Genomic DNA, 16,817 nt, shown 5'->3' on the forward strand with positions numbered 1-16,817 from the left:
GTAAGCCCTAGGTTTTCTAAAATGTCTTGTATGATTAGATAAAGGTAGGGTTTGGGGAGGGATAACAAGGCCAGATCAGGATTGTCATAAGTTGTTTTTCAAGCCAAATATGCTAGAAAGAAGTCATTACTTTAACATCTTTGTGCCTTTCTTTTGTGTAAATGCAAATTGGTTCTTAAGAGAACTAGGAATCTGAGGAGTAGCCTGTGCCCAGGGGTGCATCCTGCTGTATGTCCCTTTGAGGTAGGGAACACAAGAGGATTTACAAAGTGAGTTAAATTATAGCAATGAGATAAATAAAATTAAGAGTTATGTGGTGGGAGTCTGTAACCATGGTGATGAAACCACTTAAGTACATCAGAGCCCAGGGGGACTGGACTGATAGTGCTTAACGTCCAGAAAGCCACTTCAGCCTCCCAGGTGAGGAAAACACCCAGTTTATTAGGAACAGAATTTCTCACAAAAGAATTTTTACTGAAAAATACTCAACTGATTGAAATATACTTAATATGGTGTGCGTAGGTGCATCATCTGATATCCAACACGAGGCACGCTTTTGGCAAAGGCGAAACAACAGATGCTTCTGGCAACCAAGTTGTATAACAGATTCTTCTTTTTGCTACCTAGGTCAGCTCTTCCTCACCAAAATTGAAGTTTAACAGAAATGCTAAGGCTTCAGCAATAGCATCAGAGGGATAAGAAAACAATACATATCGTTGAGGTATGATTTTGTTTTCCTTCACCCTGATACTGTCACAGAATTTGGTGTTTGTTAAAGTTACACCTAACTAAACTTGTAGATGAGGCATTTTTTTTACCTTAATCATAGCAACTACACGTAATAGTTGCTAAATCAGAACTATTTAATTAATGTTCCATTTGTACCTATATTTGGATGGAATATCTAAGGACACAGTGTTATTTAGGTTGTATTCAACTCAGCAACACAAATTGCAACAACTTAGCAAGAAATAAAGGGAGGAGGAGGGAAGACTAATTTTGGAAAAAGATTATTTCCTCTGATGCCTTGGAAGTATACTTTGCAATGTATAAGGGCTAATATCCCTCTGCAGTATCCACATCTGTGTGCATGTGTGAAGGAGAAAGGAGATAGGCAGGTTGGATACATGGGTAGGCTTCCAGTCTGAGGGGAGGGGAGAATGGGAGGAAATTTGATGTTTTTAGGTTTTGCTTATTTGGATTTTGCTGATGGGGGGGTTTCTCTGAGAATGTATTTTTCTATTGCAGAATTGTCCCAAGGCTTTATGTTTTCTTGTGTTAAGGGACTGCCCTGATTTTTCAGTCTGTTCTTGTTTCTGGAACTGACAGGTGTAGAGGCAGAGCTGTAGCTGTAACATGCTTCTTAATGTCAGTGGCCATCGCTGAAAGTTTTTCTGTAATGCAAAATAAAGTCCTCCATAAATAAGATGACAGGCAAACAGATAGCAATAAACAGCAGAACACAAAAATGTAAGCATAATGCCAAGGATGCATGTGTGTTAATCTTAAAATATTGCTAGGAAACAAGGTTAAACTTTACATCGATGTGGTGTTCCAGCACCTCTCTGCTGTCCTACTGTTGACTCCTGCTGCAGAGCTGCTGCATGTGACTGGTAGCACTGCATTTGGGTTTAGAAACACCACCCTGATGGCTGGTTAGTGAAATGTCACCTGGCGTCTCTGCTGGCATCTCTGCCATGCAAGGGTGTGGGACCGGCCCTAGTCTTTCACCAGGAAGGAGTTTGTCCTTGCCCTGCTGTATCTCCAGCTCCAGACAGTCCTGCCTTGAGCTTTGAGACTCCTTTTCCTTGGAGGATGCTGTTTACTTTCTAGCCTGGTTGTCCAAGGCACGCATGCACACAGGCATGCACATACCTGTCTCTGTTTGCCCCCATGCTTAACTTTTAAACCCAATGAACAATTTCAGAGAAATCTGACAGCAGGGAAAAGCTCCCAGCTGGATAAGCATCTCTACAGCCACCCAAGAAGGCTACAGAGACATTATCCTATTTCTCATTTGCGATGTAATAGTAAGAAGGGCTGCCCTGACAGCTCAGCTACGTAAGCTGTCAATTGACCACAAGAAGTTTGTATATGTTTCAGTTGTGTAATAAAGATATAGGACCCGTGGCTGGTAGAGAACTTTGCAGACTGACAGAAGGAAAGGCAGCGGGAATTATTTGAACAGAGAAGGCATTTGGTGTACTTTGTAAAGCCCTGCCGCTTGTACTTTGCTGAACTGGAACGTGTTTTGGTTTGGATGTTTAGACATTGGCTAATAAGAGTGTTTATATAAGGTGCCTGTGAGGTTGGACTGTTTTGACATCAAGGCTATTTAATAGCTATTTTTTTTAGGTCACTGTGATGTTAATGGTATTGTAATGTGGAACTACTAGGCATGAAAGCAAACTGCTTTTAGTCAGTGAAATCCCTTACATATATTACGGTGAATCCATATATAAGTATGTAGATTTCATGATCTGAGTTATAAAAAGTGTGTTTGAGGATTAGCCATAGATGTCCTAAAATAATACTTTTGCCATCTGTGATTCATTTTGTCCTCCCAAGCAAAGAAAGTTGTGACTCAGGAGTGGATAAAATGCTACCAAGTTTGTGCTTTGGGAGGTGTTTCTTTTGAGTGGATGCAATGGTATAAATAGGAAATAATTTTGCCTCTAAATTTCTGCTGAAGTAAACCTTTGGCTTTTTTGTAATAATTTTGATATCTCTCATCAGACTTGAAGTGAACGATGCTAATTGAATCTTGTACAGCAGCTTGCCCTGCCATGAGAAAAATGTCAATTAAAAATCACAGTTAATCATTAGCAAAAATTCTTGGGAAAATAAGTCTTGCTCATTCACTGTTCGCAGAACTGCGTGGTCTGTAGTGTGCTTAACATTCAGGAGCCTTCCCAGACTAGGAAAATCAATATTGATACTGTATGTATTTTTATCTGTTATTAAACCAGCAACAGCAGAAGATGTAGCCTGAAGGGCTATGTGGTGTAGCTTCCATTTGAAGTACCTTCAGTAATACGCCACTCAAAATGAGTATAAACAATTTATAATACGCAATTTCTGAAATTTACTGCAGCTTTGAACATTACACTGCACTTACTACAATGGAACTTACAGTTGTAAACTATTGTAACATCAGTAATAACCATTATCAATTAGGTACAAACAATTATTTCCAGCATCGTTTACAAAGAGCAATTTTAAATTGTCCCTTTAAAAAGCTTCAGTAAAGTTCAGGGTTTTTTTCTTCAGGTGAATATCCATTTATTTTCAAGTACAACCTGATCTATTAATGAACTTTATTTAAACTATAGCCACAAGCACTGATACAAATAGCTTTTTCTATTCTTAACGCAAATACAGTTTCATAAATCAAAGCTACCATGCATTTCCAATTATTCTTAAGAGAAAATGTTATTCAAATATATTCCTTGCTTAATTTCAGCCACCCACTCCGTCATATGCTAAGCTTTCATCACTCTGTGTAGTAAGTCCAGACTGCTTCCTGGGTGAGACAGCTCCCATAGGCAGGGCAAACACTGTGAGAAGGTAGATCTTTCCCTTCCGTTATTTAACAATTTTAATCACTAATAATGAGACTGTACACACACTTAAAAAAAAAAAAATAAAGCTACCATGCAGAATAATTTCATATGCCAGAAGGCTGCCTGTCCAGAGAAGGAAGATGATGTGGGCAGGGAGCATTAACTTTGAGGGATGGAGCCAGCTGAAGCTCTTGCAACAGAAGCATAGCAGGCAGTGAGGGAGTCACACGTCAAGGTAGTGTCTTACCAGTGTCAGGATAGTGTCATGTCAGGTGTGTCCGTATATCCCTGGGATGGATTTCAGTGTGGAGGGGGTGAAATCAGAAGTCTCTTACAGCTGCAAGATACAATTTTGGGTTTTTTGAGGAGATACAAGATGCTGACACTCTTATGTTATGTGTTTCTGGTTTGCGTAAGAAAGAAGAAATGTAGCAAGGAAAATCTTCTCACAAATTGATTGACCCTTTAGCATCTGAATCCATGTACAGCTCATGTATGATCATCTACGAAATAATCAAAAGCGAACCAAAACAAAAGTCACAGATCTTGCGTCTCTTTTAAGGAAATACTAGCTTGATGTCAGGGCTGCTCTCCAGATGAGGTACTAGGCATGCTGGATGGTAGTTGCTAAATGCCAAGTAAAACAGGCAATCGCTAAGAGAAGGTGGGAAATATAGTTCTTACCTGTATGCTATTTTTGCCTTCAAGAAAATAGCTAAGGATCATTGCATGTAAAAAAAAAAAATAAAAATCAAACAACTTAAGCTCAAGGCTTAAGGAGTCATGTTGTCATAGTGAAGCAGGACTAGAAAAGATCTCCAAAGACCATTACATTATGCCTCTGCCCCAAGACAGGATTAACAATGCTGGTGTCATTTCTGACAGATCTTTAGCCATGTCATCTTAAAGACTTTTATTGAGAGGGATGTCATAACCTGCCTAGGCAATCTACTCCAGTGCTTAATTATCCTTATTCTTTGGAAGTTTTTCAAAACTCTTGCCTTGGTCTTTCTTACAGCTAAGCCCATTACTTCTTGTCCTGCCAGTCTTGGCCATGACGAACAGATTACAGTCACACCCAACTATCCCTCAAGGACACAGCCTGAAAACAGCAGGATAGCAAAAGCAGTTTTTCCCTTAAGAATTTATGGGATGGGGAGGAAATGCACACAGGAACCTAAAAGCTACATACAGTTTAAATTCACAGAGAACAGGAGCAGGATCCCTGGGAGGAGAGTCTGGCTTTTCAGCATGGATCACTGTTCCGAAAGGTGTCAGCTGTGCCATCTATGAGACTGAATGTCCAAGAAAACTCTTGCAGTGTAAGCATTCTTGATGTCTCTTCCTGGACAGGTGCATCTTCATCATCTACCTTAGATGAATCAAGGTCAATCAACTCAATCATAGGCAAAGGACAGAAAAATGGGGTAATGACGGTGGTTAGTGGAGCACAGTATTAAATAGTCAGCAGAACTCCTAAGTGGTGGACAGAGATGTGGAGGACAGTGAGGTGCCACGGTATTCTCTTAATGTCTGCTGAACCCTTTTACACATACAGAGGTTATTGGCAAGTTCCCAAGTATTTTCTCTCCTGCAAGCCATCCAACACCCATTTGCTCTGCCTTTTGTTGCTGTTTATGTCTACAAGTGGTGAAATGGGTTCAGAGAGACGACCTGGTCACTCTTTATTTTGTGGACCAGCTTGCTTTCTGGAAAGATTGAGTGCCTGAACTAGTAGAAGAAAGGAAGGATTGCACCTGCCTCGGCTGATAGCAGCTTAAATAACTCTTGAAGTTGTAGTGTTAGTTCTCGAACACCATCCTGCTGTAACTTCAGCATAATACAGTAATTCATTTTCTACCATTTAAGGATGAGGAGGATCCTAGCCCAGTATCACTATGACTGGGTACCAAAGTTAGGCACCTGAAACTGTGTTTGGAGTCCTACATAAAAGCGACTTAATTTTCCAGGGTTTTGGGCAGTCTTTTGACTCAGCGTAAGATAATGATGCTTTAATAGAGCAATTTTTATTTAGGAGCCTAAACACAGCCTCAGAAGTGTCAATCCAGGCACATAGCTTTGAAATAAACACAGATGTAAACCCAAACACCTTTAAGACCAGAATTATGTAGATGTATGGGGGGGGGGGGGGCGGGGGGAGGAAATGGGTTTTAGCAATGAAGCTAAATCTAAGATTAACTTTTAATTTTGTAAGATTATATAACAGTCTGAAACTTGTTTTGATGTAATTATTTCACTATTCTTAATAAATATAAATTTGAAGACTAGGGGTGAACAAATGCATGGGAAATGTCTACTGGCTGTGAAAGAGAGCAAGGCGTGAAGGTGGCTGTGCGTGGAGGTTAATATGTGGCTGCTATATGCTTTTGGAATGGACTTCATATGCCTGTCAGCCCTCTGGGGTAAGAGCAGCAGGTTCCTACCACTCTGGGATGGGACTTCATTTGAGGGGGGATGGGCGTAGCATACATGGAGGCAGGGTGAACTCTCTGCAGAGTGGCTCTGTGTATCTGAGAAACACGTAGTCACTTATACTTCTGGAATGGGGTGGTGGGGTCCCTCACGCTGACCAAGCCCCACACAGCGGCTACCAGTTTGCAGGGATGGCTCTGTCTTGCCATCTGGTTGCAAAATAGCCGGCACCTGACAACTCTGGGGGCCGCTGCCGGGGCCGGTCTGTGTCTGAGAAGTCACAGGCCTCTTCTCCATAGACACCTCCTCACTGCTGTCCTCTCCCAGAAAGCCTATGGCGTGGGGTATGGGCTGCACCCAGGCAGTGACGGCAGGTGGGGCGACTGACAGTGAGGCAGCTCCTTCCTTCTGGCAGGTGGTGTCATGGTGGTAGGAAACCAGCTCATTGCTGAAGTTGACCCTCTCCACAGTGGATCCAGGTGTGCCACAGCAGAAGCACCGGCAGCCCAGGAGGTTGCTGAAAGCCCGCCTGAAGTCTGCATTGAAAGCATAAATCACTGGATTCACTGAGGAGTTGGCCCAGCCGAACCACACAAAGACATTGAAGGTGGTTTGGCTGACACAGGGTGACTGTCCTTCTCTGTCTCTCTCGGGCTTGGGCTGGCAGAAAGGCAGCAGGCAGTTGAGCAGGAAGAAGGGCAGCCAGCAGCAGACGAAGACTCCCATTATGATAGAGAGGGTCTGCAGCACCTTGGTCTCCTTGCGCAGGGAACTCCGCAAAGAGGAGGTGGGCTCCTTGCCGTGAGCTGGCCACTGCCCCCCTGCTCGTTCCAGGGTGGAGATGCGGCGGATCTGGGCCTGGGCAATTCTGTAGATCCTGGTGTAGGTGATGATCATGATGGCCACGGGGATGTAGAAGCTGATAAGGGAGGAGGTGATGGCATAAGTGCGGTTCAGGCTGACATCGCAGTGAGGCGTCCCGGGCAGCCAGGAGCCTGGAGGTCTCCTGTCCTTGGCTTTATGCCAGTGTAGCTGCACCGGGACGAAAGAGATGAGGATGGAGAGGGCCCAGGCCAGGGCTATCATGGTGCAGGCGAGGCGCTGCGTCATTCTGCGCTGATAGCGGAAGGGGCTGGCGATGGCCCAGTACCGGTCCAGGCTGATGATGCAGAGGTGGAGGATGGAGGCGGTGGAGCACATGATGTCGAAGGCCACCCAGGTGTCACAAAAGCGGCTGCCGAAGATCCAGGAGCCACCGGCCACCTCGGTGACTGCCTTCCAGGGCATCACCAGGAGTGCCACGCAGAGGTCCGAGACGGCCAGCGACAGCACGAACCAGTTGGTGACCTTGGCGCGCAGGTGGCGGAAGCGCAGGACGGCCAGGCACACCAGCCCGTTGCCCACCAGCGTGCTCAGCACCAGCGCGCCCAGCAGGCACCCGGTGAGGGCCCGCGGGCCGCCCCCCGCCGCCGCGTTCCCCATCAGGGCCGCGGGGCAGCCCCGGCCTCGCTGCCCCGGACGGGCCGGCCCCGCGCCCCCGGGCACCCCCGGCCGCTCCTGCCGGCGCGACGCCCCGCGAGGGGGCGGCGGGGCCCCCGGCGGGCGGCTCCCCCCGCGGCTGGGAGGGCGGCCCCCCGCGGGGGCATCGCCGCCCGCCGCCCCCGCCGCCTGCCTCAGTTTCCCCCGCCGCGGCGGCGGCGGGCGGGGGGCCGGGCTGCCGCGGGGCTACTCACCGCGCCGGCTGCTCGGGGCCGCCCGGCTCCCGCCTCGCCGCGGCTCCCGCCGGAGAAGGCGCCGTCCCGCTGCGGTGGGGGGCGCCCCGCGGTGCCCTGCCCGGAGCACCGGGCGCCGCACGCCCCCGGCCCGCCGCCAGCCGGGGCTCGCTGCCGTGCGGAGCGGCGTGGGAAGTCCCCGGCACCGAGCGACCTCCGTGACTGCACGGCGGGAGATGCCCGCAGCGCCGCCCCGGGAGAAGCCCCTGCTGGGTCGGCACCCGCACCCGCCCCGGCGGCAGGGACCGGGCCCCGGGCCCCCCGAGCACCCCGCCTCGGGCAGACCGCGGTCACGCTTCGGGTGGCTTAAAGAGCGGGGAGCGCGTCGCGTCCCTTCCCGCTGAGGCGGCGGTCAATCCTGGGGATCGGGAGCCGTGTTTTCGCCGAAATAGTATGTCGCTCTTTATCTTTTGTTTGAATTGAAACCCTACGTGAAGAAACCCACAGCGCAGAAAGCTGGGACATCTCCAGCTTGATGTGTTGCGTTTTGGCAGAAGGCTGCTCCTGCATCTCCTCAGACACAAGCGCCCCAGACCTGCCTCAGTTTTTCTTCCAGAGGTGTTTTCTGACGCAGTTCAACAGTGTTCCGTTTGCTCTTATAATAATATACATGTTGTCAGAAAATCTCTTGCATATATTTACAGTCTACTTTCAATACAGTACCCTAATGCAAGTAGGGTACCATCCTTTGTTTTTAAAGAATTTATACGGTAATCCTGTCGTAAGAAAAAAGACACTGGGATATGAATGGAAAACAGCAATTTTAATTTAATTAACATGGCAAACAGGGATTTATTTTTAGATGAGGTATTTTATAGTTTCTTTTTGCTTCCTAATTGCAACTGCTTTGTCCACTAGTGCCAATACAATTAATTTTCAAGCTGGTAAGTATTGGATTTCTATTGTACTGTTATGATATTCTTGGCAATCAGAACAGAGATTGGAATATTTTTTTTTAAATTTTGAACAGTGAAGCCAGCAGCTTAGCCCGTAAAAATCAGCATATTTAAGATAAAGTAGCTGGATTGTACCAGTTCATAACAGATTGTTAACATTTGGTCATGTTTTTTAAGATCCTAGTTGATTTGTGCCTTGGAGACCACAGTCTTCGTAATGCAGCCCACTGTGTTATTCCTGCTGTGATGCTGAAAATTGGAATACATTTCTTGTTAATGTCTTTGTCTGCAAGACAAACTCATAATTCAAACAATTTATCTAGAATCTTCTCTGATAAAATATCTACCTTGTTAAAACAGTAGCAGTTGTCAAAATAACATAGGCTGTAAGATTGGAGCCAACTTGACACCTTGTCTTATTTGGACCCATCTGTAGCGGTTCCATATACATGGATTTTGCCAACATCTGCAAACCACAGTAGGTCTCTGATTTTCATTCCAATACGAAGGGCTAAATCATAGTTTGTAAGAATTATCTGCATGCTTGCTAATTTGACTCAGTACATGTACTCTTATGTAACAATCAATAAAATTACCCCAAAGAACAGAATGTGTTTGTGATGAATTGTAAATGGGACAGTAGATAAGGCAATATAGCGCTACAAACGAAAGAGCAATGTTTGTGTGTACTCAGCAGGTAGTACTGCTACAGGTGTCTGTAGCGAAAGGTAGCTAGCATTATTCTTATGAAACCAACATTTTTCAGTGTTTCTGTGTGTCTCCATTTCCCAGGATCTCACTATGCTCTACAAGTATCTCTAGCACCTTTTTAGTATGCATTATAAAGGCAAGGGTATGTGATCATGCTGGTTTGTGCGCATATGTTTTTATGAGAATGCCCTATCTCAAAATTTTGTGGCTGTTGGCTGAAGACAAATCTGACTGAGAGGCAGATGTCTCAAAAATTTAATCTCCTACAGTTGTAATTAAAGTAGGCATCTGGATAGAAGTAGAACCCCTGCTGATACCCTCACCGACAGCAAGGTTTCAGTGTGGACTCAACCCTTATAATCACTCCCTCTGTGTGGATTCTCTTGTATTTAATGAATGCTCTTATCCTACAGAAAACATCAACAGACACGTTCATCTTCTTAGATACCAGAGGATCCAAGTGCAAGATGCAAATGCCTAAGAAACTACACAGTGAGTCAGTGGCAAAGACAGGAATAGAAACATTGCCCTGCTCTTATTCCTATATTGGGCATGGTAGAGTGAAGTGTAAGCTTGTCAGAGAGGGAGGAAAGAGAGACATGGGGGAAAACACAGCGCTGTGTGAAAATCAGCACGTGCAGTGAGCTGAAAATGCTGCAAACTTTTGATTTTAAGGCCTGTAGCTATTTCTCAAATTAATCTTAGTCAGGATAGCACAGGAGGGGTCTGAGCACAATAATGTAAAAAATAATGATGGACTGGGTAAAATGGTCTCTTGTGACTACAGAAAAATCTATGCTTATTCTATCTGAAAAAAAAATAAACTTAGCAAGAGAATATACGTAAAACATACTACAATGTACACGTCTCGATACTGTACATTTTTCAATGCAGTAAGTGTATTCGAAATCTCTCTCCCTCCAAGAAGACAAAGAAGGAAGCCTGGACAGACAGACCTATACTAGCATCAGTTTCCTTCTTGCCTTACTTATCCCTTGTAAAACTATCTCATCCTAGACTCAGTGCTCGCATTTGTTGCACATATAATGATTAAGAGGATATCTGATTCAGAACTTAGTAAACCACTGAAGGCTTAATTTTATGATTGCATTTGGAGCTCATGCCTCTGTCTAGGTCCCTGATGTGCCAGCTGGCTGGACAACAGCAGCAGGTTAAAACTCAGTGCTCAGTAGGACATGGTATTTCAGCCCCAGCCTCAAGGTGCCTCCTGGAAGGGCACCACAATTCTGGTGTCCTGTGTTGTCATGCTGCAGTCCGCTGGGGAGAACGAGCCTCCAGCAGGTCAATGACAGGGTCCACACTGTGCGTGCAAGTTGCCTGCAGGCTAATGCCAAATCTCACTGACTTTACGTGGTCTTGTAAAGACAGTGATTGTAGATGTCACCACATTTATCCAGTGCCAATCATTACTGCTTTGTCAAACGAATGTAATACCAACAGTGGTTAATTAAATAGTTCATTTAATTTTGAGATCTTGTCCAAATGGGGGAGCATTATTGTAACCAGCTTCACGAAGTGGTATCATTTAATGAAATGTGATCACACTGTGTAAAGATGTACTGAGGTACTGGTAAAATGATGCTCTGAGTAAATAAGTTGTCTTCCTTGCAGTCTGAAATACCATTGATAGCATGTGAATCAGTCTAAACTGGGTTTTGTGATTACCTTTACAGCTAATTTGGGCGACTGATTTTAAATGCCTTGGAAGAAAATGCCATTGAAGGCAATAACATTAATCTGAAACAAACATGATTACCTGTATATCCAGCTATCCATCTCTGCATAGCTAAAGAAGCTACCTAATTTTGTACATATAAGTGTGTGGGTGTGTACACTTATCATCTTGGCTTTATATATTATATTCATGCTTTCAATGCCATGTGAGTTTTGCAAATTTGATCGTATACTGAGACTACTAATCCATTTGCATAGTGAATCCAGCATTTACTGTTGAAAATAAATGAACTTTTTCTTACAGAGGTATGGATTAGCTGTGTGAGTGAATTGGAAGTCACTGAATAGTTCATTGTTTCAGAAACTGCCTAGACAAGTTAGAGTAACTAAATCAACAGCTAAGTACCAAAAACATGTTTAGTCGGTTCAGGTTTAACAGAAATAATTTGAATTTGTGATGTCCAGTACAGAGTCCTCTGTAGCTCTTCACACCATTTGAAGTTAATATGGTTCTTAAAGTGATTTCACTATGAATTATTTAGTAAATCAACTCTTGAGTTTGGAATACCTTTGAAGTTAAGTAAGGAAGAATAAAAGTGATGTAGTATCTAACTAAATTGCTTTTCTGGGAAAAGTGCCTGTCTTCTCTCCCAGATATAAAGGCAAGAGATGTCAAATTCACTTTTTGGAAAGGCTGTCCAAGCATTGCTATATGATAGCTTATGAATACCAGTCTGTGAGGATGCTGTGATGCTTTCATATGATCTAATTTGGAAGACAGTCCCAGCTTGGATTTTCTCTGTAAGGGCATTAGGAGAACAGTAACTCCAGGTAAATGCCTTTTCTATAACACTTGCTGGTATCACAGTGCAATGGGTACTCTGCAGTGAGGATGGTACCTCTTGTGCGTTTGGACCACTAAGTGGCTAAACAGATTTCCCTGAGAGATAAAGGGAAGTTTCTTAATTGTTTTAGCAACCTGTCATGAAAGATAGCATTTAAGGAATTTTACAAAATTGCCATCAATTCTCCTCTGTTGCTATTTTGAGAAAATCAAGAGCTCATCAAATAAAATACCAGCTCAGTGAAAGGTGATGGCTCGTTGCAGAAACTTCGCTGATCAGATCCCTTCCTGCCATCATTTACTACCATAATGAGGGTGACAGAGCCCTGGCACAGGCTGCCCGGGGAGGCTGTGGAGTCTCCTTCTCTAGAGACATTCAGAACCCTCCTGGACACAACTCTGTGCAATTTGGCCTAGGTGAACTTGCTTTAGCAAGGGGTTGGGCTACCTGATCTCCAGAGGTCCCTTCCAACCCTGACTGTTCTGTGATTCTGTCTCTGCATTATCTGAGTATGTTTTACTTAAGATAAACAGAGTGGTCCTATGTATATCTAGTGACTGGATCATTCAAGCTTTGCCTAAATTAAGCTGAAGGTGTGTATTGCAGCATGCTCCAACATCCTCATCCAGACCAGGAACTCCACTAGAGCATGCCCTGACTCCCTTCCTGATGTACCTGAGTTTCCATCCGGTGGATGCCAGTGTGCCCAGGGAGTGACGGGATTAGCACGCACTGGAGTCTCTCGCTGCGGCTGGGTGAGGACGTACCTAGGCAGTACACACAAGAACACCTGGACCTAAAAGTCCAGATCTTCTCAGAGTTTCCTCAGTGTAGAGATCATAGGTGTTCCTTAGGAGCCTGATACTGGCTTCTGGCAGATACCAAGGCGTTTGTTTGACACTCCACTGAGTTATCCTGTTCAATCCAATGTTTTCAGAAAGTCCATCATTGGGAATGCCTGGAGACAGCACTGTGGAGTTGTAATTTAAACACAGGTGCACACTGGGGTTTTGGCAAATTGCTTTCTTGGTATGGTAAGGTAGGTACATGTGTATTTGAATGTCTCTGTGGTTACCTTAAGCAATAGCCAGCACTAAGGTGAAGATTGTCTCCTTCACTAGTCACTTGTTTGAGCATTTTTATTAGTTTTGTCATTTTATGGAAGTCTACCATTTCACGTATAATTAAAGTGATTAACATATGATACTCTAAGTAATAGCTTCTGTAAATAACAAGAGTACACAATATATTTAAACAATAAACTTTTGTTAAAATAATAGGTAGATTAAAAAAATCTTTTCAAAACTATAAAAAAATAACAGGAGACTGAAGCAGTATAGGAGGTTCAACTGTCATTTGAATTGCAACTTTAACGTGAACAGCATGAAAGAAAATTAATTTGAAAGGGTTTGCCTTGCAAAGCAACATCTCAACTGCATTTCTATGATTGTATGATTTAACCTGAGCTATCTTACTTCAATTTTCTATTTAATCTTTTCTGTTAATGATAAATATGCGTAAAAAAAATCTAATCTAACATTTCTATACTTTTTCCTTCAAAAAGTCAAAAAATGGGTTCAGTATTGTGCCAAGAAACAAGTGAATACTTACTACTAAATAGAAAAACCACAGTCTCGTTTCACCACGGATAATGCTAAAAGGAGTCTTTTATTTTAGTCTGCTGGGTAAGGCTTAGTTTAAAGGCAAAATCCATGTTTTGAGCATCCAGCTATGCTTGTTTTCAATAGGTCACCTTTGGTGACGGCACTTTTCTGATCAGCTTCAGTAAATCAGCCGGTTCTCCAGGGAAGTTCTGTGTTGCTATCACACTGATAAGGTCACCTCATTGTTTTCTTTTATCAGGATATCATTCTTTCCATTGTTCTCCAGAACTAGCATAAGTGAGTCTCTTGGTTTTTCCCTTCTGGTGTTCTAAGTGGCCCAGCTTTTATCAGTGCCCTTGGCTCACGCCTCCTCAGACAGTTCCAGTTAGCCGCTTCCACCAAGGAATCTCAGATCAGAGACCAGGGCTGGCAATTTATCACCTCTGGCCCACAGGTTTGGACCTTCTTGGGGGGGTGCCAGGGACTGAACCCCAGTATTTTTCACTTGGCACCTTCAAGGGCAGATACCTGTGGGCAGGTACCCTTGCCAACTCAGGCAGCGATGAAATGCCACTGTGACATTTAGGTACAGCCCAAAATCCAGACAGTAAACCCAGAAGCTTTGATGCCCAGGCAGCCCTGTGACAGGGCTTTTGACCCTCCTGATCGTGAGCACCATTCACTGGCAGCCACAGAGCACCCTCACAAGGCAGAGAAGCACACAAGCTGGCTGTAGTAACCGTGGGGTTGAGTTGGCTCCTGACATAGCCCATAATTTTGGAGGCAGAAAGATGGTTTTAATGCAATCTTTGCCCTCTTGCACATGAACAGTATTTTTGAGTCGCACAGCACAAAAGCCAGCACTTACTCCGTTGAGCAAGGCAACGTGTCCAGCTGCTCAGGTATTTTGTGACAGTGGCTGTCTTTTTCCAGAGAGGCAGGGCACAGTACAGAGCTTTTTGATTACGCTTTTTAAACAGAATTGCAAAATACAGTAAATTGCTATAGTAATCCATACCTATGTTATTTTATCCAGTGTTTAATCTAGATTAAAGTAATCAAGATAATAATATGTGAAAACCAGTCTATAATAAGTTTTGACTATTTCAAAATGCTACCTCTGTATCTAAAGTATACAGAGTATACAGTATATCCTAAAGTGATACAAATGCTTCATTGACTGCCATTGCATTTATAAAACAAGCTTTAAAATTGAGATTAAAAAATGCAATCCACCACGTGTTTCCAATAGAGGGCACACACAGCACTTTGCAGAATGAAAAATTTATGAAATCCCTCTTACTAACTGATGAGGCAGAACTATTGCCAAATCAGATTCAGATTCCTGTAGAAATTAATAATTTCTGCTCCACATCCAACAAAAAGTTACCTGCTAAATTGGGAATATATCTCTTTGGTTTCCTTCAGGATATGCAAATAATAATTATTCAGAAAACTGATGTGAGTTTTGCTTACTTTTTTTGCCCATGTGCCCACAATGTGTAAATATTTTTTTGAGAGATGATGTGTGGTATTTTGGTATTTTCAAAGGGTAGACTGCAAATGGGTTTTCTGTCTACACAGGACAGTGCTCAGCACTCAGAATTGAGAAGTGCAATTTAATTTCTACTCAAACTGACTTTAGAGAATTTCAGACAGTTGCTCTTTGTTTTGTTTTGTGTTTGCTTATTTTAGAAGTTTAGTGAAACAGAGCTTGTCAGCAAGCTGGAAAGCTTTCTGTCACTCAGCAGATGTGGCACATGATAGCCACTGCATTTTAGTGTTTCCCAAGGACCATTTCAATCTCTCAAAAATCTGTGTGCAGCCACTACCAGAACTGGTTGGACCACATGGTCAGCCAACACAGGGACAATGTGCAATTGCTTCTGTCTTGAAGAGATGACCACGTCATGGCCACGGTAAGGCTTGAAGCTTGGATAACCTGTGTTTGAGGAATAACAATGGTTTAGTACACAGAATGTAAGCAAGGTAGAAGTGATGCCAGGAGGCAGATAAAAGCTTTTTGAAGGCTTCACAACCCTATATTTGCTCTTCTGTATTTGAAGGTCCCACATCCCTACAGTCTGTCCAACATGTATTTTAGAACAATTTTTGGATTCCTCCTAAACACTCATTTTGACAGCAAAGACTTCCTATTATCTAAGCGAGGTTACTAGCCCATACTGGCAAACAATGGCAAAATTAATTTACCCACTTACTGCAAGCTCACAGCTGGGCTACAGCATTTGAAGTAACAGGGCGTGATGTTCAAGGACACTCACAGACATGTGGGCACAACAGATAAGGTCTCCACAGCCGACGCTGGCTACTTTGGAAATTGATTCAGATTCAAGTTGTTCTTCTTTATCTTGAAGGTTTTCCAAGACTTCATGCTGGAAAAGGCCACATAAAATGTTGACAGTAAAGATCACGGTTAATAACTTGGGAATTGTCCCTGGTCAGAAAAAAAATCCATCCTGCAGGAGTTCCTTGATTGCAGTTTTTGCCCCAGAGGTTCCAGTACGTCACACACCTTGCCACCCAGTGCTCCATGTTTCTTCTTTAGCAAAAGCTGAGCAAATCTGTGTTTGAATACAAAACAAATAAAGTCCTTGTTTTTTAGCATGTGTTTCTTTCCCTGTGGTGCAACATGACAAATATTAATTGCACTGGTTATATCTTGATCGCATGGTAGGTACTTCCCATGAGACACCCCAACCTTTTAGATTGGGTACGGGTCCCTTTCAGTCTTTCCTTGGCTTTCCGTCTATGGAAACGGCTGCATGGAGAAGTGGAGGCATGATGTATGATTAGGTCTTAACATCGAGTCAGGATAAAATGAGTTATACCCCTGCAACTGAGAAATGAGAAGCATTCCACTGTCCCACAGTTCAGACATCGTCATTATCTAAGGGCTGCGCTTATAGCCATTACTTAATGCAGTGCTGGACTGGGACACTGCAGTGATGAGCGTATCGTAAAAAACTGTGTGGAATAACACAGCAACACAAGCTTTCAGTGGTGTGTGGAAAATAGCTCAGGATATGTGTAGGATGCAACACTGCAGAACTAGAAGGTGGTATTTCTGCATAGTAAATATACGCCTCAGATTTGTTTTTCTCTTTTTCCTCATTCCTATCCATCCATGGCGCCAAATGTTGCACGTTGTTCTTTATAAACAGACAAACATTTCTTAGTAAATATACTTAATAAATGGCCTTAATAAAGAATACACTTAAGAAGTTTCTCCCCTTTTGCATGGCCTGTGATTAGTCCCAGCTGTACTGGCTGTGCCTGG

General features: G+C 43.6%; 1 protein-coding gene across 1 annotated transcript; it reads right to left on the minus strand.

Moving 5' to 3' along the window:
* Window positions 1-6,113: 6,113 nt before the first annotated feature.
* On the minus strand, window positions 6,114-7,478 carry LOC101913157 (D(1)-like dopamine receptor). Its single transcript, XM_005238988.2, has one exon. The coding sequence runs from the start codon at window positions 7,476-7,478 to the stop codon at window positions 6,114-6,116; it is 1,365 nt and encodes a 454-aa protein (XP_005239045.2).
* Between the last annotated feature and the right edge of the window lie 9,339 nt (window positions 7,479-16,817).

This window comes from Falco peregrinus, chromosome 1 (genome assembly GCF_023634155.1).
Source record: "Falco peregrinus isolate bFalPer1 chromosome 1, bFalPer1.pri, whole genome shotgun sequence".
Classification (NCBI taxonomy): domain Eukaryota; kingdom Metazoa; phylum Chordata; class Aves; order Falconiformes; family Falconidae; genus Falco; species Falco peregrinus.